Raw genomic sequence first — 21461 nt, forward strand, 5'->3', positions numbered from 1 at the left:
CCAGAGACCATAAACACCTTATTGAAAATTCACACAAATGCAACCAGAACACAAATGTACAAGTCAGTAACTCCCAAGGTTGCATGCTCCCCATCTTTTTAAAATGTTTACGACATACTTTCCTGATAGCAATAGTGATCCATCTGAAGTTAAATGTGAGGAATATGAAGTGAGAACTGCAAGTCTTTAAAGCATATAAAAAAAAATTCTTATTATGGCCCAAAGGGCAGTAAAGTAAGTCAGATTTTGTTTAGTAGTGATAACAAAAATGAAGTCAAAATCACAGAATCCAGTTTAGCCAGAAAGAGATTAAGGTACCAGCACTATTGGAAACCTTCATTCCTTTGTCACACAGTTTTACTATTCACTCATTTTCTACCAATGGCATGTTAGCAAGCCCATAGCACTGGGTAATTCCCAACAGGAGATTAGTATATCGCTTGAATATTAAAATTTAAAAAGTCAACATCTGCCTTTTGACTGGTGAGGTTTTTGTTTTGTTTTGTTTTTTTTAAGATTTATTTATTCATGAGAGACACAGAGAGAGAGAGAGCAGCAGAGACACAGGAAGAGGGAAAAGCAGGCTCCCTGCAGGGAGCCTGATATGGGACTCATCCAGGGTCTCCAGGATCACGCCCTGAGCCAAGGGCAGACGCTTTAACCACTGAGCGACCCAGGCGTCCCTTGACTGGTGAGTTTAATTTATTTACTCCTAAATCACTGATAAGGACCGATCACCATAATTTTGCAATCAAAATGTGATTAAGTAAAAAACTGTTAAAAGAGACAAAGAACAATAAATACTTATATTAAAAAGGTTAATTCATCAAAAAGACAAAAGTATAGACAAACAACAGAGCCTCAAAATACATAAAACAAGCTTTGGCAGAAATGCAGGAAGAAATAGCTCAATAATAATAATAACTGAAGAGCTCTGTGTAATGGACAGAACACCCAGGCAGATCAGTAAGGAAAGAGAGGACTTGACCAACACTGCAGACCAACCAGACCCACCAAACATGCCGTCCACTCCACCTCACTATAGAATACACTTTCTTCTACAGGGCACGTGGAATATCCTCATGGATTGACACTCATGTTAGGCCAAAAACAACTCAAAATAAATTTTTTGAAAATGAAAACATCAAAGTATCTTCTCTAACCACAAGAGATTATACCTAGACAGCAATACAAGACTGTAAAATTCATAAATATGTGTAAACAATATACTTGTTATACACCAACAAACCAAAGACAATATCAAACAAAAGGAAATATAGAAAACACTTAGAAAATGAACTAAAATGAAAAATACAAAACCCCAAAACTTACGAAGTGCAACAAAAGCGGCATTCACAGGGAAATTTATAGCAGTAAATGCCCACATTAAAACAAAACAAAAAAACTTGGGACTTCCAGGAAGATGGAGGAGGAGTACCCTGAGCTCATCTCCTCCCGTGGATGTATCTAGGGTAACACCCACATCAGTGTAAATAAGCCAGGACAGACTCTCCACAGACACACGAGACTGTCCACAGGAAGAAGGGGCACTGCAGCCACTGGACAGAGGAGAGGGGGCAGACCCCCCCCCCCGCCAGGCACAGGAGAGACCTGCACTGCGAAGATGAATCCCTGGAACATACGGTTTTGAAAACCAGAAGGCTTAACACTGTGAATTCTTATCATCAGTGGGGCTTGACACCCAGAGCTTTAAGAAAATCAGCCAATGAGGCTCTGGGAAAGACACATGGAGATAGGAAACTCTCGGTCTCTGCCCTTAAGGAGACAGCTTAACAAACAATCCTGCAAAGATACAGCACAGAGGTGGTCCTTTGAAAAAGGCCAGGGGTATACGGGAAGATTTATTTACTAATCTGAGAATGTGTGCTAGAAGGACGGGGATCTTTAGGAGACTTCTCCAAGAACAAAAGACCTGGCAGGTGCCCTTGCCCTCCCCGGCTCCCCAACTTATATACCCAACACTTCAGGGAATCAGCCCAGGATGAACACTTTCCACCTACCTTGCCAACCGCACAGCCCACTCCTGAATTCTCCAGAGCTGCCCCCTCCAACCCAGACACAGCAGGAATTCCCCAAAGCAGCCAAAGCAGTGGGGTGAAGGCAAGACACCTAATCTGACAGCCAGTCCTGCCTACCAATGAAAGCTTCCCAGGGGGCAACACCAAAAGAGCCCTTTCAGTTTGTTGTGACCACATCTCCGACACTCAGTCTGACCCAATCAAGCTTAAAGTGGCCCTCCCTAGACTGGCCCACTAAAATATAGGGACTAAAGCTTGCCAACAACAGGCAAAGTGAGCCACTGCAGATGACTGGACTAAAGGCAAACACAGCTCAGCCACGAAAGGAAAGTGCATAACACGCATAGGAGATGCCATCAACATGATACCATTTGCATTATAGGGACCTCAAAAGAAGAGAGAGAAAAGAGGAAAGAAATCTCATTTGAAGAAATAGCAGCTGAAAACTTCCCAAAACTGGAAAAGGAAATAGAAATCTGGATAGGAGTCACAGAAAGCCCCTAGCAGAATCAACCCAGGGAAGTCCACACCAAGACGCGGAGTAATTAAATCGGCAAGAAGTAGTGGGGCACCTGGGGGGCTCAGTCAGTTGAGTGCCTGACTCTTGGTTTTCAGCTCAGGTCAGGATCTCAGGGCTGTGGAATCAAGCCCTGCATCTGGCTCCACGCTTAGCATGGGTGTCTGCCTGAGATCCTCTGCCTTTCCCTACGCCCTTCCCCTCCCTCTCGTGCTCTCTTTCTGAAATAAATAAATAAATAAATAAATATGAGAAATGTTACAGGGGATTCTTTTAGTGGAAAAGAAACACTGTAAGCAGGAGTAAGAAAACTAGGGAACACAAAGAAGTAAAATGAAGCATACCTATAAAACTCAGTCAAGGAATTCACAGAAGTAAAAGATAAAAAGTATAACATCATATACCTAAAATATACAGGGAGAGGAGGGGAAATTTAGTACTTTTAAAATTATTGGGGGATCCCTGGGTGGCTCAGCGGTTTAGCGCCTGCCTTCGGCCCAGGGCGTGATCCTGGAGGCCCGGGATCGAGTCCCGCATCGCGCTCCCCGCATGGAGCCTGCTTCTCCCTCTGCCTGTGTCTCTGCCTCTCTCTCTCTCTCTGTGTCTATCATGAATAAATAAATAAATAAATCTAAAAAATAAAATAAAATTATTCAAACTTAAGTGACAATCAACTTAATATAAATTGCTTTGTCCATGTTATATGTAAATCTGATGGTTACAAGACAAAAATCGGTAACAGATACGCAGTAAGTAAAGAGGAAGGAATCCAGGTGTATCACTAAAGAAAGCCAGCAAACTGTGAATGAAAAGACCAAGAAAGGAACAGAGAACTACAGAAACAACCACAAAACAAGTAACAGAAGAGCAGTAAGTACATACCTATCAATAATTACTTTGAATGTAAGTGGACTAAATGCTCCAATCAAAAGACATAGTGACAGAATGGATTTAAAAAGAAAAAAAAAATGCTGGTGGGAAGCCTGGGTGGCTCAGCAGTGGAGCATCTGTCTACCTTAGGCTCAGGGCGTGACCCCAGAGTCCGCAGGGAGCCTGCTTCTCCCTCTGCCTGTGTCTCTGCTTCTCTCTCATGAATAAATACATAAATAAATTCTAAAAAAAAAAAAAAAAAACTGCTGGCTACAGGAGACTCACTTCAGACCTAAAGAACATGAAGAGTGACAGTGAGGGACAGAAAAACGTTCATCTGTAAATGGAAGTGGGAAGAAGGCTGAGGTAGAAACAGGTATCAGACAAAACAGACTTTAAAACAAAGAATTAAGTGGAGACAAAAACAATACATAATCATAAGGGAACAATCCAACAAGAAGATATAACAACTGTAAATATTTCAATGACGCATTAAATGAAATGGATCTAACATATATTCAGAACATTCTGTCGTAAAACAGCAGAATATGGGATCCCTGGGTGGCGCAGCGGTTTGGCGCCTGCCTTTGGCCCAGGGCGCGATCCCGGAGACCCGGAATCGAATCCCACATCGGGCTCCCGGTGCATGGAGCCTGCTTCTCCCTCTGCCTATGTCTCTGCCTCTCTCTCTCTCTCTCTCTCTCTCTCTCTGTGACTATCATAAATAAATAAAAAATAAAAAATAAAAAACAGCAGAATATACATTGTTAGCCCCGGGGGCTCAGCTGGTTAGCGCTGCCTCCGGCCCAGGGCCTGATCTGAGGTCCCAGGATCGATTCCCACCGTTGGGCTCCCTGCATGGTGCCTGCTTCTCCCTCTGCCTGTGTCTCTGCCCCTCTGTGTGTCTCATGAATAAATAAATAAAATCTTTTAAAAAAAAATAATTATCAAATGCACATGGACCGTTCTCAAGAATAGGCCACCTTAGCCAACAAAACAAATCTCAACAAAAGGACTAAAATCATACCATGCATCTTTTCCAACCACAACACTGTGAAACTAGAAATCAACCACAAGAAAAAATCTGGAAAGAACACAAATGCATGGAGGTCAAATAACATGCTAGTAAACGATTAAGGAGGCAACCAAGAAATCAAAAAATCAAAAAGTAAAATGGATAGACATGAAAATGAGAAAAATCTTTAGGATGCAGCAAAAGCTATTCTAAGAGGGAAGTTTATCACGATACAGGCTCATCTCAAGAAGGCAGAAAAATCTCAAACAACTTGAACTTACACATAAAGGAGCTAGAAAAAGAAGAATAAACATAATCCAAAACCAGTAGAAGGTAGAAAATAAAGATTAGAGTAAAAATAAGTGAAATAAAAACTAAAAAACTAATAGAACAATGAAGCCAGGAGCTGATTCCTGAAAAAAATCAACCAAATTGACAAATTGTTTAGCCAGACTCATCAAAAAAAGAGGACTCAAAATCAGAAATGAAAGAATAATAACTGACATCACAGAAATATGAAAGACTGTAAGAAAATATTATGAAACACTATATGCCAAAAAATTGGACAACTAAGAAAAAATAGATAAATTCCTAGAAATATGTAACCTCCCAAAACTGAATCAGGTATAAATAGAAAATTTGAAAGGCTCAATTACCAGCAATGAAATTGAGTCAATTAAAAAAAAAGTTCCCAACAAACAAGTTCAGGGCCATTTACCACAGGTGAGTTTTACCAAACATTTAAAGAAAAGTTATTACCTATTTATCTCAAACTAGTCCAAAAAAATAGAAGACAAAGGAAAGCTCCCAGCATGGAGCCTGCTTCTCCCTCTGCCTGTGTCTCTGCCTCTCTCTCTCCTCTCTGCGTATTCTCATGAATAAATAAATAAAATCTTTAAAAAAACAAGAAAAGTAAAATGGTTTGACTGCTGTGAAAAACAGTTTGGCAGGTACTCAAAGAAGTTAAAGGAATTATCACATGAAACCATAAAACTCCTAAAGAAAACAGGTCTCACTGATTTTTTGGATTTGACACCAAAAACAAAGTCAACATTAGGAAAAAGAAATAAGCGGGACTATATCAAAGTGAACAGCTCTGCACAGCAAGGGAAACCATCAACAAAATGAAAAGGCAACATACATATGCAAAAAATATTTGCAAATTATGTATTTAATAACAAATTAATATTCCAAATATGTAAGGAACTCAAATAACTCAATAGCAAAAAACCCCAAATAACCCAATAAATAATAGGTGTTGGCAGCAAGAATGTGGAGAAAGGGAAACCCTCTTGCACTGTTGGTGGGAATGCAAACTGGTACAAGCCATGCTGGAAAACAGTAAGGGGGTTCCTCAAAAAGTTAAAAATAGAACTATCCTACAATCCAGCAATTGCACTACTAGGTATTTATCCAAAGAATACAAAATTACTAATTCAAAGGCATACATGCTCCCCAATGCTTAGAGCAGCATTATCTATAGTAGCCAAATTCTAGAAACAGTCCGAGTGTCCATCAACTGATGAGTGGATAAAGAAAATGCTTTGTACACACACACACACACACACACACACACACACACACTATATTTGGAAGTAAGAAAAAGAAATCCTATCATCTGCAACATGGTAGGACAATGCAACCTTATGGACACTGTGCTAAGTGAAATCACCAGACAAAAACAAATACTGCGTGGTATCACTTTACATGTAGAATCTTAAAAAAAAAAAAAAAAAAAGTCAAAACTCATAGAAATGGAGTAGAAAAGTAGCTGCCAGGATTGGGGAGTGGGGAGAAATACAGAGACATTGGTAAAAGGATACAAACTTTCAGTTACAAATTCTTTAAAAATAAATTCTGGAGACCTAATAATGTAAAACACGGTGATTTTAATTAACACTATATTTAGTTAACAGTATACTGTATAACTGAACTTTGCTAGGAGAGTAGAACTAAATGTTCTCACTAAAATAAGTAAATAGGTGAATTTTTGGGATATGTTAATTAACTGGATTGGGGGTGAATCATTAAAAAAAAAAAAACTTCCATATGGCCCAGTAACCCCTTCCTAGGTATATACCCCCAAAAAAACAGACAACTACACGTCCATGCATGTTCCTAACAGCACTATACCCAACAGACAAAAGACGGAAACAGCCCAAATATCTCTCAATGGATCAATGGCTAAACAAGTTGTGATCTATACACAAAATGAGAGATCCTGCTGCCATAAGAAGGAAAAAGTACTGATAAAAGCTACAACATGAATGAGCCTCGAAAATACGCTAAGTGAAACAAAGCAGACACAACGTCACATACTATATGACTGTATTTGTGTGAAACATCCAGAATAGTTAAATCCACAGAAACAAAAGGCATACTGGTCACTGTCAGAAGCAGGCAGCAGGGGAAGTAGGGAGCAACTGCTCAATGGACACAGTTCTTCCTTTGGGGATAAGGGAAATGTTTTCAAATTAGAGGTGGCAGTTACATTACATGGTGAGGGTACTAAATGCCAATTGTCCACTTCAAAAATGTTTGTATCAATATTTCACCTCAAGAAAAAAAAAGTCAAGATAAAGATTTTTTAATTGTTTACATATGCTATAAAAATGTAGCTCAAGAGTACTTGAAGAAAAAAAAATCTAATCCCATATCCTATCTCAGACCTTCCACCAACCCAATGTAAAATTATTTTAAATTGTTTCTTCAGACTCCTGAAGGGAATGCATGGGGGGGCTCAGAGGTTGAGCATCTGCCTTCGGCCCAGGTCATGACCCCAGGGTCCTGAGATGGAGTCCCAGATCAGACTCCTCACACGGAGCCTGGAGCCTGCTTCTCCTTCTGCCTGTGTCTCTGCCTCTCTCTCTGGGTCTCTCATGAATAAATAAATCTTAAAAAAAAAAAAGTTGATAATTTTTAAATCATAAATCACAAAGACATGGGAAAAGATGGAAAAAAAAAAAAAAATGAGGGATCCCTGGGTGGCGCAGCGGTTTGGCGCCTGCCTTTGGCCCAGGGCGTGATCCTGGAGACCCGGGATCGAATCCCGCGTTGGGCTCCCGGTGCATGGAGCCTGCTTCTCCCTCTGCCTGTGTCTCTGCCTCTCTCTCTCTCTGTGACTATCATAAATAATAAATAAAAATTAAAAAAAAAAAAAATGAACAGGGATCCCTGGGTGGCTCAGTGGTTGGGCATCTGCCTTTGGCCCAGGGCATGATCCTGGAGTCCTGGAATCGAGTCCCACGTCGGGCTCCCTGCATGGAGCCTGCTTCTCCCTCTGCCTGTGTCTCTGCCTCTCTCTCTCTCTGTGTGTCTCTCATGAATAAATAAATAAAATCTTTAAAAAAAAAAATGAACAGCCTCCAATAGTCATTTTTGTTTACACTTCAATTTTCTGCACATGCAATATGGCAGTGAGAAACAAAGTATATTAAGGATGAAAGAGGAATTTAATTATATTTAAAAGACAATCTTCAAATGTTGGTCAAACTTAAACTTCAGCCTAAAAAAGAATAGAGCATAAAAATAAACAATAAAAAGAAATTTCGTAACAACAGAGCTGTGATTATTTCTTACCTCACTATCTAGGAAATCAGAAAGAAGTTTCAGAACATTCTTGACTGTGGCAGTCTCTTCTTCAGCTTCTTTGAACTCTTGGTCTCCATCATTGTTTACTTCTGCATCTTCACTTTGAAGGGCTTTGATTTTTTTAGTTTTAAATGGCTCAACCCCAAATGCCATTAGTTGGTCAAAGACTGCCTTTAAAGCACTTATTTTTATTGTCACATCATCAATTTGTAAGACCTAAATTCAAACATCCCCCACCAAAAAAAAGTAAATTCAGTAAACTTTTCATTCTGTGTATGCGGCATAAAATCAACACACATCTTATTTTCTTATTCCATTTCCAACAGTCAAGTCCACATGAAACATCATTTTTCAGAAATTAAAATTTGTTTTAAAGTTATTATTTTTATTTATTTGTACCATTATATTCACACTTATATTTCATTCAGAAAAAGTTCACCTTTAGTACAAAAAAATTCCTAGAACTAGAGTCAGGCTGAATTATATTATTTGTTCCTTTTATTTGAAAAAGAATGAATATATTGGCTATGATTCTTTTTAAGATCTAGAAAAACTGTTCAATTATATGCAAATTGTTTCTCACCATCTTATCAAGACAAAAACATTACATTCTAACCAATTAGGGCAGCCCTGGTGGCGCAGCGGTTTGGCACCGCCTGCAGCCTGGGGTGTGATCCTGGAGACCCGGGATCGAGTCCCACGTCGGGCTCCCTGTGTAGAGCCTGCTTCTCCCTCTCCCTCAGCCTGTGTCTCTGCCTCTCTCTCTCTCTCTGTGTCTATGAATAAATAAAATCTTAAAAAAAAAAAAAAAGAATTTCCCTCTCTTGACTTTCTAACAAGTTATTGTGAATACATGTCTTGAACCAATTTTTATTACTAAAACTTGATTTACAAAAGAACTAATATCTTACTTCCCCCAAAAGATAGCTATTTTCCCTTAATCTAAAATCTTCTGATAGCCCTAAAAATAACTTTATAAACAACTTAAGTTGTTCAGTGCTTAACTTTTTTGATCGTGAACCTTTCAAGGATCTGAAAAGACCTTAAAACCCCACTGCAGAATAACATACAAAAAAAAAAAAAAAACACAAGCAAATTTTACATATATTTCACATTTGAACCTGATATCATTCACAAACATTTTTAATTTACAAAACAATTTTTATCAAGGGGCACCTGGGTGGCTCAGTTAAGCATCTGACTCTTGATCTCAGCTCAGGTCAGGAGTTTGAGCCCCACACTGGGCTCCATGCTCAGCATGGAGCCTACTTTAAAAAAAAAAAAAAATCTAGCTGTTTTTTTCAGGCAAATATTAATAGCTAGTCCCTGAAAAAAGTTTAATGATCTCAGTTGTTTATACTACAAAAAAGGGAGGGGGGAGGACAAACTTCAATTCTTTAAAACTTGAATTCCAGGGACCCCTGGGGTGGCGCAGTGGTTTAGCGCCTGCCTTTGGCCCAGGGCGCGATCCTGGAGACCCGGGATCGAATCCCACGTCGGGCTCCCGGTGCATGGAGCCTGCTTCTCCCTCTGCCTGTGTCTCTGCCTCTCTCTCTCTCTGTGTGTGACTATCATTAATAAATTTTTAAAAAAATAAAAAAATAAAAAAAACCTTGAATTCCATGACAAGGCTGCTTTTCCATTGATTCATTTGATTTGGAAGAGAGTAAAATTGTGGAATAGTTGTGATAAGAAACATCATTTATCTTTCACATCTGCTTGAATTTGACAATTCCTTTCCACAACAGAAAAGTACATATATAAAAACAAACAAGACCAAAAAAAATAGAAAAAATAAAAATATAAACAAACAACATCAAGGCTCCTATAAGCTCTGTCAAGTGGAGCATGAGTTAGCACTAAATGCTTCAGGACACTTTTAAGCACTACAGTCATTCTGCCTTTCTTTTGGCTAAAATGACCACAGCATTTTTTAAAAATATTTTATTTATGCATGAAAAGACAGACAGAGATCCAGACACAGGCAGAGAGAGAAGCAGGCTCCTCATAGGGAGGACCCCGGGATCACGCCCTGAGCCAAAAGCGGATGCTCAACCACTAAGCCACCAGGGCGTCCCCACGGCACTTATTATTGATGTTATGGCCACCAAGAATTAAAAGGATCAAAATCCATATTTCATCTTTAAAGGTTAAGTGAACTTAATTATCTTTTGGGAAAATTCTATGGTATTTCCTTCGTTGCAATACTAGAAATATTATGTAACTGTCTACCTTTAATCTTCCTATTAGAGTTCCAACCTGACTGTAACTCACAATTTTTCAGCAGCATTCTTAATGGTATATAGAACATCTTAATGAATGTTTTATCCCATTTTTAGAGAAAAAAAAAATACTACTGAAGCTAGACATAAATGAATCCTTCACTATCGAATGTTCTAATAAGATTCTTCTTCCACTTAAAAAAAAAGTAATGACCAGAGATCAATCTAGCACTTCAAGACCCATCTTCTTGGAAGACAGGAAATAGAAGTAGAAAGCTTGCTGTACACTAATTCCTTAGCAAAACCTGTTTGAAAATACAGAATTTTATTCTCTGGACACCTATATTAAGCCAAAAAATTGTATAATAGTGAACAAGACTTTCTTTAGAATTACTAACAGAATCATTTGTCCCAATACCTGTGCTGGCTTAAAAAGGACTCTCTATAACACATGCAGATTCACTCTACATCTTGGAGCAAAACCGATGTATGGCCGAGCACTCTACATGATTCACCTGGACAAAGTACCAAATTTTTTCTTTCAGTTTCTCTGAGAGAGGAACTTCACATTATTTTAAAGATAATTCTGACATTTCAAGTTTCCAAAAGAATATAATTGTAACAGAAATTTTTCTGTGACATCAGCAGCATAGGATAAATATGAACAAAGCATCAACAGGAACTCCATCACTACACATTAAAGTGAGTTGATTAGATGCCAAATGCTCCAAAAGAGGAAACTAAAACAAAACCCTGAAATTCCTTATTCCTTATGAAATTCTTTTGATGTAAGTATGAGTTTAATTTTCTTCCTCTGATATAAGCCACAAGCAATTTGACCACTTCTAGAACATGTGACTTCCCCAAGGTTTCCTCTAATTATATGCTTTCTTTTTCTTGGTAATGTGTTTGCAACATTAAAGGGTGCTCCAAGATAAAAGTTTCATGCTGAGGGAATATTCTATTATTTATTATTGGTTGAGTTCAACTTTTTCTTTTAAGACTTATTAATTTGAGAGAAAGAGCATGTGCAAGTGGGGTGGGCCAGTGGGAGAGAGAGAATCTCCAACAGACTTCCATGGAGCCCGATACTGACAGATCTCAGGACCCTGACTAAGATCATGACCTGAGCCTGAATCAAGAGTTGGATGCTTAACTGACTAAGCCACCCAGCACCCCAGAGTTGTCTTTTAATTTTTTCATGAAAATGATGTCTGTGTTGTCATATGTTATTTTCAAATTGAGCACACAAAGCACTCCCATTTACCTGCTGGCAAACAATTTGCACTAAAAATCCCTTGCAGCTTTTTTTATACCACTACATTTGGCAACCACCAGATGCTACATGAATCACATTGTCTTTTTATACGGAGAACTGGAGGGAAGTTGTTTTTTTTTTTTTTTTTTTTTGAAGTTAAGCCAGGCCCAAAAGTTAAAGACAGATATCCAAAGGAGTTAAAAGGTCAAATACATTCCACTGGCTACACCAGATTTCATCCTTCTTTATTCAGTAGCACTCTAGCCAAGTGTCTTCTCTTCCTATATTATCAATTTTTTTCCTTTCAACAGGGCCAATGAGTCACTGTCTTTAGTATTTATCACAAACATGGTATAATATTCTCTATCATTAAAAAAAAAAAGTAAAATCAAAAGGCTCTTCTCTTTATCCCAAGCCCTTCTCTTGCTACCTCCCAATTTCTATTATTCCTAACAAAAATAAAATCTTAAGAGTAGTCTGTACTGGCTGTCTCCAATTCCTCTCTCATAATTCTCTCTCCAGCCCATTCTCATGAAAGCCACAACACTTCCTTATTTGCCCCAAATGGTCAATTATAAATCCTTATCAACCTGTCACCAGCATTGGACAGTCAGATGATGCTAGCCCTTATAAAATATCATCTTCAATTGCCTTCTAGGACATCACACTCCCCTTACTGTCTACTCCACCTTAGTCTTTACTAGTTCTTCATCTCCCCTTCTTTTTATTTTTTTAATGTTTTTTTTTAAAGACTTTATTTATTCATAGAGACACAGAGAGAGAGAGAGAGAGAGAGAGAGAGAGAGAGGCAGAGACACAGGCAGAGAGAGAGAAGCAGGCACCATGCAAAGAGCCTGACATGGGACTTGATCCCAGGTCTCCAGGATCACGCCCTGGGCTGCAGGCGGCGCTAAACCGCTGCGCCATCGGAGCTGCCCTCTCCCCTTCTTTTTAAGTGTTGCCTAAGCCCTAGGGAACTACAAAGTTGAGATCTCAGTCTACACTCATCCCTCAGGTAACATCCAGTCTCGAAGCACTGGATACTATCATAAAGACAGGTTCATCTCTCCAATTTGCACTTCCCTCCTATCTCCAAACTCACAAATGCCTACTCGATGTATCTACTTGGAACACAAACTTCAAACTTACCATGCCCAAAACTGAACTCCTTATCTCATCCACCCGCCATGAAACCTGTTCCTCTATTTTCCCCATCACAGGAAAGGGCAAGTCTCTTTCCAGTTACTTTGGCTATAATTCTTCATTACCTTCAATTTCTTTCTCTCAGATGCCACATCAGACTATCAAATTCTATAGATGTCATCTTCAAACTTAGATTACTGCCCCTTCTTGCAACCCCATTAGTCACTTGAATACTGGTCCAAGTCATCATCATCTCTTTCCTGGATTACTGCATACCTTCTTCATGAGTAAATCTGCTTCCATTCTTATACCCCTACAGTTAACATTAGGGACTGTAAACTATGGCTAAGGGGCCAAATCCAATCTGCTGCCTATTTGCACAACTTTCAAGTTAAGAAGAATTATCTTTATATAGTTAAGAAAAATAATTTCATTACATGTGAAAATTATATGAAATTCAAATTTTAGTGTCCATAAATATTAAACTACAACCACACTAATTCACTTATATATTGTCGTGGGTCTTTTCACACTTGCACCTAAGAGTAGTACTTGAGACACATGATACAGTCTGCAAAGTCAAAAATATTTACTCTCTAGCCCTTAATTGAAAAAAAAAAACTTATTTGTTTATTTGAGAGAAAGTGAGAGCGAGAGAGAGAGCATAGGCAGGGGGAAGGGGAGGGACAGAGAGAAAGGGAGGAGCAGACTCCCTGCTGAGCAGGGAGCACAACGTGGGGCTTGACATGGGGCTCAATCCCGGGGACTCTGGGATCATAATCCCAGCCAAAGGCAGACGCCCAACAGACTAGCCACCCAGGCACCGCCCCCTCTCTAGCACCTTACAGAAAAGGTTTGCCAGTCCCTGGTCTACATCAACTCTATACCCAGTCAGATCATAATAATCCTCTACTCAAAATCTTCCAATTTTTTCCCATTTCCTTCACTGTGAAGTCTGTAAGTCCCTAAAGATATGGACATCCTGTTGCCTACAATTCCTTTCTCCTACTATTCTCCCTCGTGCTCAGTCTGCCCTAGCCATAGCTGCCCTGCTCCTTGAACATTTGAGACAAAGTTCTACTTCAGGGCCCCTTCCCATGTTCTTCCCTCTCCTCAGAAACATCTAACCCAGATATCTACATAGTTCATTCCCCCACTTTCCTCTGGTATTGGCCCAAATACCAAAACCAACTTATTAGTGAGACCTTTGACAAAACAGATCTTTCTCCATATTTCCACTTCTTACTCCTCTTCTTTGCTTTATCTATTCAATTGGACATGCTATAGTTTATTTTTCATTGTGTTTCCCCTTCTAAAATATAAGCTCCATTAGGACAGCATCTTTTATCTTGCTTTTCTTTTTCATTACTTATCATTTTTATCCCCAAGCCTAAAATAATGCTAGGCATAGAATATGCTATATGGTTAATTTTTAAAAATACCTTAAATAATTGACATTTCATCTTTTTTTCTACTTTAATAAAGAAATCAAAAGATAAAAATCATTGAGTCCCTAAAAGTCATCCATAAGAGTCACCATCATTAATAAACCCTGGAATAAATTAAATTTAGAGCACTCATTGTATCATCACAGATTCTATGTACTTATTTCAGAAAATACAATCAAGATTTTTGTCATAAGATAAATCCTACCTGCAACAATAATACGAAGTGTTTACTTGCAAAATCCAGATTCTGTAGTCCACAGCATCCCAAGCATAAAACAGCCAGGTTTCTTAGTACGGGATGAACACTTACTATTCCAGGAAGAATCTAAATTAAATAAAATAATTTTTATCAGGATAATAAATGTATAACAGCATATTAAAAACATGGCTAAAAATAAAACTTCTGTATATTATAGATCTACTTCTTATCCATATTGTCTAACTCAATTTTTAGTTACAAAAAAAAAAAAAAAAAAGGTATGTATTAAATTGCTAAAACAGAGGAATAAAGGCAGAGTGAAATACAGTCTGATCATGAGACATCCCTTTCTACCTGCTAAAGTGACTCAATGGCTCCCAATGCTCACAGGACAAAGATAAAACACCTTTACACGGCATATCTCTCATTTGTGTAGGCTTTCTCGTATCATCTTATACCATGCTATCCCCTGCTCTCTTTGCTCATAAAATCGTCTGATTTTGACCCCTTCCATTCAGTACTGTTCAACAGAAATATAATGTAAGTCATAGGTCATTTTAAATTTTCTAGTAGGCACATTCAAAGAAACATGTAAAGCTAATTTTAATACATTTTATTGTACCCAATATAACCAAAATATTAACATCACAACATGTAATCAATATTAAAAAATTAAGATAATCTACACTGTGTTGTTTGTACTAAGCCTTCAAAACCCAATGTATTTGGACACTTCAAGTATATCTCAGTCTGCTCTACTTGTTAATAGGCACAAGTTTTTAATAGCCACATGTGGATGTGGCAACAGTACCGGAGAGAGCAAATACAGAACATTCTTCCTTCCCTTTTTCACACAGCTAATGTCAAAAACCAGATCAAGGTCATCTTCCCTGCACAGAGCAACTCCCACTATTATAAGTTCACATATGACCATATAACTCTTCTTCATAACAGTTATAAATGGCATATTCTTCTACTTGTTTATTTGATTGGTGTCCCTCTCATCTGACCAGAAGATCCACAAGGATAGTCTATATGTTTTGTATACCATGTACACTCTATCACTGGCATTTAGTATACAGTAGATGTTCAAGAAGTATTTGTCCAATTAGTAACTTATGATTTTTTTTAAATTTTTTTATTTATTTATGATAGTCACAGAGAGAGAGAGAGAGAGAGGCAGAGACATAGGCAGAGGGAGAAGCAGGCTCCATGCAGGGAGCCCGACGTGGGATTCGATCCCGGGTCTCCAGGATCGCGCCCTGGGCCAAAGGCAGGCACTAAACCGCTGCGCCACCCAGGGATCCCAGTAACTTATGATTTTCATTTTATTTTTTTTAATATTTATTTATTTATTTATTTATTTATTTATTTATTTATTTATTTATTTATTTATGATAGTCCTACAGAGAGAGAGAGAGGCAGAGACACAGGCAGAGGGAGAAGCAGGCTCCATGCACCGGGAGCCCGACGTGGGATTCGATCCCGGGTCTCCAGGATCGCGCCCTGGGCCAAAGGCAGGCGCCAAACCGCTGCGCCACCCAGGGATCCCCTGATTTTTATTTTAAAATGGTAATTCCATTAAAATACTGTAACTCTTCCATCAAAATACCCTATACTCGGGATCCCTGGGTGGCGCAGCGGTTTGGCGCCTGCCTTTGGCCCAGGGCGCGATCCTGGAGACCCGGGATCGAATCCCACGTCGGGCTCCCGGTGCATGGAGCCTGCTTCTCCCTCTGCCTGTGTCTCTGCCTCTCTCTCTCTCTCTGTAACTATCATAAATAAATAAATAAATAAAAATTTAAAAAAAAAATACCCTATACTCATTTACGTCTAATATCTTTCAATCTTTAGACATAAATTGTTTTTGTATACTTAAATTATGACTATTCAATTTTGTGTTTTCTTCACTCAAACTTGTATATCTTTTCCAGTATGTGTAGTCTTCATATTTACTACTTCCATTGTGTAATTGTACCAGTTTACCATTCTCTTGCAATAGGACCAGGCATAAAGTATGCAAATAAAACTTTAAAAGTAACTACTTTTCACTAAAGACATTTGCTTCACTAAGAATGAAGCTAAATTCTAATGGTTTAGTAAAACCTACTTTTAATCAGAAGCTCTACATGGTCATAAAAGCTAATTGGTCTTCTTTACTGCCTTTAGAAACTCATGACAATCCAAGGAACTTGATTTTAGATTATATCCATTGGCTATTTTTCATTAATCCTAAGTAAAAACAATTGGGGGGGAATCCTGGAAGAGCCCGGACACATTCAACACTTGAAATGTGACTATGCCAGACTGAGATGTGCTTCTGTTAAGGACTTAATATGGATATGCCTGGATGGCTCAGTTAAGCATCCAACTCCTGATTTCAGCTCAGGTCTTGATCTCAAGGCCAAGAATTCAAGTAAGCCCCATAAGCATGGAGCCTACTTAAAAAAATAAAAAAATAAAAAAAGACAGTATGAAGAACTGAATGTAAAATATCTCAATAGTTTAATACTGAATAAATGATGCCATCAAAACATTTTGGGTATACTGGGTTAAAGATATTAAAATTAATTTCACTTGTTTCTTTTTAATTTTTAAATGTGGCTACAGAAAATGTAAAGTTACAAGTGGTTTGCATTTTATTGCTATCAGACAATGTTATTTTACTAGAGTCTTGTAGTATTTATGTCCCTATGCTCACTAATGTGGAAATTACCTTTGAAGAGCTACTTAATTACAAATTCCTTTAAATTCATAGGAAAAAACAAATTCCTTTCATGGGACTCACAATGTAACAGTCTCATAGTCCCTCTATACAGCAAGATTCTAATACTTAAATATTTCCTTACGTGTTTCAATACCTCCTCTTACTATTCAAAGAATGAAGATATTCTACATCTCTTTGTAACATAATTTTTTCAAACTTTTTAAAGGAATAAGTATAACTTATGTATCATTATCTTAACTTATATATATCATCTTAATTTTATATACATTATACATTATCTTAATTTAACCTTCACAACATGAAGTAGCCACTATATAATTTTTTTTTTTTACCACTTCTATTTATCAGGTGTTTAAGATGGTTATCTTTTTCTTCTTTGGAACTCCAAGGAACATATAATTTATGAAATGAGGAAGGAGTGGGCTAAAATAAAGCCTCAAAGGCCGCCAACATACCAAAGATTCAATGATGCCATTCATGGTTGCACCTATACCTGCTGAAATATTCACCTGCTTCAACAATTCATAGCACAAAATAAGACACTTCTGTAGGGTTTCAACATCATTCTAAAATGAAACACAAAATATTCCCCATTAGTAAGAATATCTTCTGCCCATCCCTTAAATGTTGGCTTTTTCAGGGCTTTGTCTAAGCATATCGTCTGTATGTACACTCTCTGGGCAATCTTATCCAATCATCCAACTCTATTTACCATCGATGAGCTAACCCAGCTATTTCTTAAGTTTCAGATTCATATATACAATTACTACGTTTCCTCTTGTATGTTCCACAGGCTTCTCAAACTCAAAATGTCCAAAAGAGAACTAACTCGTTATTACCCCAGGCCCTCCTCCTCTTCTTGTGCTATCTCCATAAATTAACACTGCCATCTACCCAAATGTCCAAACCAAAAGACCTATGATATATTCTTGACTCTTCTCCCTGTTAACTGATTCCTAAATAAATCTCATCCTACCACTTAACACTTTTAGTGGTTCACCATGATCCTTGGCTAAGGCAGAAAGTTTCAAATATTGCTTATACAACGACTTATAAGACCTGGCCCTTAATTTTTCCACTTGATTTACCTCTCCCTACTCAATTCTCTAGTTATGTGGACCTAAAGTTTTCACATTACTCTGGGTCTTCACACATGCCTTCCTTCTGTCTGCATTCCTTTAACAATTCATCAAGGAGAGACAATAGAGTACATTAAAAGTACAAATCTAAAGCCACTTGCCTGACTTGCCTGGATTTTAATCCTGCCTCTACAACTTACTATCTGTGTGTCTTTGGGCAAGTTACTTTTCCTCTATAAGATGAAAATAGGACCAACCCCATAAAGTTATGTAGTGAGAATCAAACACTTGCAAAGTGCATGAAGTAGTAACCACCAGAGAAAAAGCATCCTATAAATGTTGGCTTACAGTATTATTTTTACTCAAATGTCAAGTGAAAACATTTCTTCCCCTGGGGAATCCAACAACACCCTACCTGGGTTAGATGCCTCTCCATAAAACCCCTATAACTTCCCTGCCTATACAATTTATTATGTTATCCTGTAACCGCACTATTTATAATAGATTTATAACTCTTAAATAGGACAAATGAACACATAAAAGATCAAAGAAAGTCCAGTTAAACAGATGATATAAATCACGATAGACCATTTTTATTCATATTTCCCCAATTCAGACTTGAAGTTTATATTTTCATTTGTCACTTTAAATATGCTCCTCAAAGTTAAGAACTTATAATGATCCATACTTTATCAAACAAAATAAGATACTAGCTAGAAAAATAAAATTCAAAAATGGAGTGTTGGAGCAGAGATGTCTACAGCTAGAGAGCTCAAGGACATAGCATAACTTACAAAATGTTCCTACAGAGTAAATTCTTCCCCACCCAGCATTCTTCTTATGAGCATACTCCAACCAGCACTTCCTAAACTTGAAGTAAAATAATCATGTTCACTACAAAAGGCAAAATTCTAAAAGACCTCCTGAAAGTTAATATCAAACACAGTAATTGATATTATTCTATCTTATGTTAAAAAATGACAAATTTTTTTTTATCAAACACAATGAAGTTTTAAAAAAATACGACTGCTGAAACTCAGCTTTAAATGTTACTAAATAAAGTGCTTAGTGTTTCATTTAAAATAACAAAATTCCTTAGCTCTTTCTAAAAACAAAAGTGTGGTTAAGCTTTAAAAATTACATGTATAATGGTATAGTTACCACAGAAATTCTTTTTCTAGCTCAGAAAAGTCTGGAGTCTTCCACAAAAGAGAAAGATGGATAAAGCTTTAACACACACACACAGAAGGAAAATACTAGAGGGTTAAGTTTCCTTAGCAAGGAAGATGATAGAGTACAGAGATTACAGAGATTATTTTATAAAGCTAATTTAGGTCTTTCAAAGTCTAAAATAAAAAGGAACAAGACAAAAAAAATATTTTCATGTTAATTCATGATACTGCTAAAAAGCACTCCAACTCCAAAGTAAAAATATCTGTCAGCATTGAGTTAAGAAAGAAAATATAGTTGAGATGATTAATAACAGCTGAAAATTAGTATGAAAAAGTTATTTATACCTTCTCTATGTGGACTTCTTTGATTTCAAGTTGCTCTATCTCTTTCAATAGATTTATTTTGGCATCTTCTAATGTTTTTATTTCTTCTTTTAATTCTGATGCTTGATTAAAATCCTGTAAGTTAATGCAATTTTCCAAAGCTTCTTTTGTCTCAATAAGTTTAACTTTTATTTCAGCCATCTAAGGAAAGATATAAATTGCTTTAACAAAAACTATCATGGGGACACCAGGGTGGCCCTCCCTTCAGCTCAAGGTGTGACCCCGGGGTCCTGGATGGAGTCCCACATCGGGCTCCCTGCATGGAGCCTGCTTCTCCCTCTGCCTGTCCCTCTCTCTCTCTCTCTCTCTCTCTCTCTCTCTCTCTGTGTCTCTCATGAATAAATAAAATCTTAAAAATATATATATACTATGAACATCTGTAGCAAACTTAAGAGTAATATTTAAAAAAAAAAAAAGTAATATTTAACATCTTGACAACCAGAAGTTAAGCAGAGTCAGGCATGTACAAAAAAAAGGCACAGCCTTCCTGATCCAAAGAGGGCAAACCTTTCAAACTGCATCATCTGGTAATATTTGAGATACTCTTACACTTCAACAGTTAACCAATAATAAGACTCTGTGAGAACAATTTTGAAATAGTACAGGAAGAGGAATTAAAAGACTTGCACAGCTACATTATAGTCAAGCATTTATTCAATTTAGAGGAAATTTACCTTGAGTTCCTTCTTTCTTACATCAGCTGGATCAGCAGCACCAACAGTAACAATGGGTGCCCGAATCTCTGAGATGATTTCTGTAACCTGGTAAGTTATAATTCAGAGTACATGCTTTAATATATGTTCTATGTCATAAAATGAAATCAAATTGCTACACATAACTTCAAATAGTATCCACAATCTCTTTAAAAATGGAGCAAAATACACAAGTAAAAACAGCACACATTCTGCTTGCCAGACAACTTTGGGGGGGGGGGGGAATGACCAAACAATATATGACTAAAAACTCTAAGATCATGAGATGGTAAACAGGCATGTATTCTAAAACAAATATAGTATCTAATATTAAGCACCAAAAACTAAAATTCTCTGTCTACAATCAACTCCCTCTCTTGTTCAGCTCTGAGGGAGTTAAATATAGAAAAACAGGGATCCCTGGGTGGCGCAGCGGTTTGGCGCCTGCCTTTGGCCCAGGGCGCGATCCTGGAGACCCGGGATCGAATCCCACATCGGGCTCCCGGTGCATGGAGCCTGCTTCTCCCTCTGCCTGTGTCTCTGCCTCTCTCTCTCTCTCTCTGTGACTATCATAAATAAATAAAAATTGAAAAAAAATATTTAAAAAAAAAAATATAGAAAAACAGAATACGCTTTTATTCTTCCTTTGCGTATACAATACATAACTAAAGACCTTCCTTTCAGAGCCGCTGGGACACAGGAGTTGGCTGATTTAGGAAAAGGCTACAGCCTAAATGAAGGTACTTAAGCAGACGTGGGATAACTACTAACTGGGAATACTTGTACACTGTAGAAATGATTTATGTGTAAGTATGTATAAGGAGGCATTGGGAAAGACAACCCCTGAATTAACCTGTAACTCAGAGATTGTATCAATTTATGAAAAGCACTGATACAGGCCTGTCTTTTTTGGCTACCCCAGAAAAAATAATATTGGCAATAGTATTGCAATAGATAGCATTTATTTCTGTATTTACCAAGCACATGATGCACACTATACCATTGAACAAGGCAGGCTTTATTGGTATTCTCATTTTGCAGACAAGTAAAAAGGTTAATAAGTTAAATAACTTGGCTCAAAGTCACAAAGCAGCAGAAGGGATT

The 21461-nt window shown here is 37.7% G+C and overlaps 1 protein-coding gene across 1 annotated transcript in view; it reads right to left on the minus strand.

The window, feature by feature from the left end:
• Positions 1 to 21461, minus strand: part of NCAPG (non-SMC condensin I complex subunit G) — a 43348-nt gene that overhangs the window by 9577 nt on the left and 12310 nt on the right. The window contains exons 10-14 of the mRNA XM_077881495.1: positions 20340 to 20426; positions 19627 to 19806; positions 17486 to 17596; positions 14309 to 14428; positions 8021 to 8248 (exon numbers count right to left, since the gene is read on the minus strand). Coding sequence (XP_077737621.1) covers positions 8021 to 8248; positions 14309 to 14428; positions 17486 to 17596; positions 19627 to 19806; positions 20340 to 20426 — 726 coding nt within the window. The remainder of the gene's footprint in view (positions 1 to 8020; positions 8249 to 14308; positions 14429 to 17485; positions 17597 to 19626; positions 19807 to 20339; positions 20427 to 21461) is intronic.

This window comes from Canis aureus, chromosome 2, assembly GCF_053574225.1.
Source record: "Canis aureus isolate CA01 chromosome 2, VMU_Caureus_v.1.0, whole genome shotgun sequence".
Classification (NCBI taxonomy): domain Eukaryota; kingdom Metazoa; phylum Chordata; class Mammalia; order Carnivora; family Canidae; genus Canis; species Canis aureus.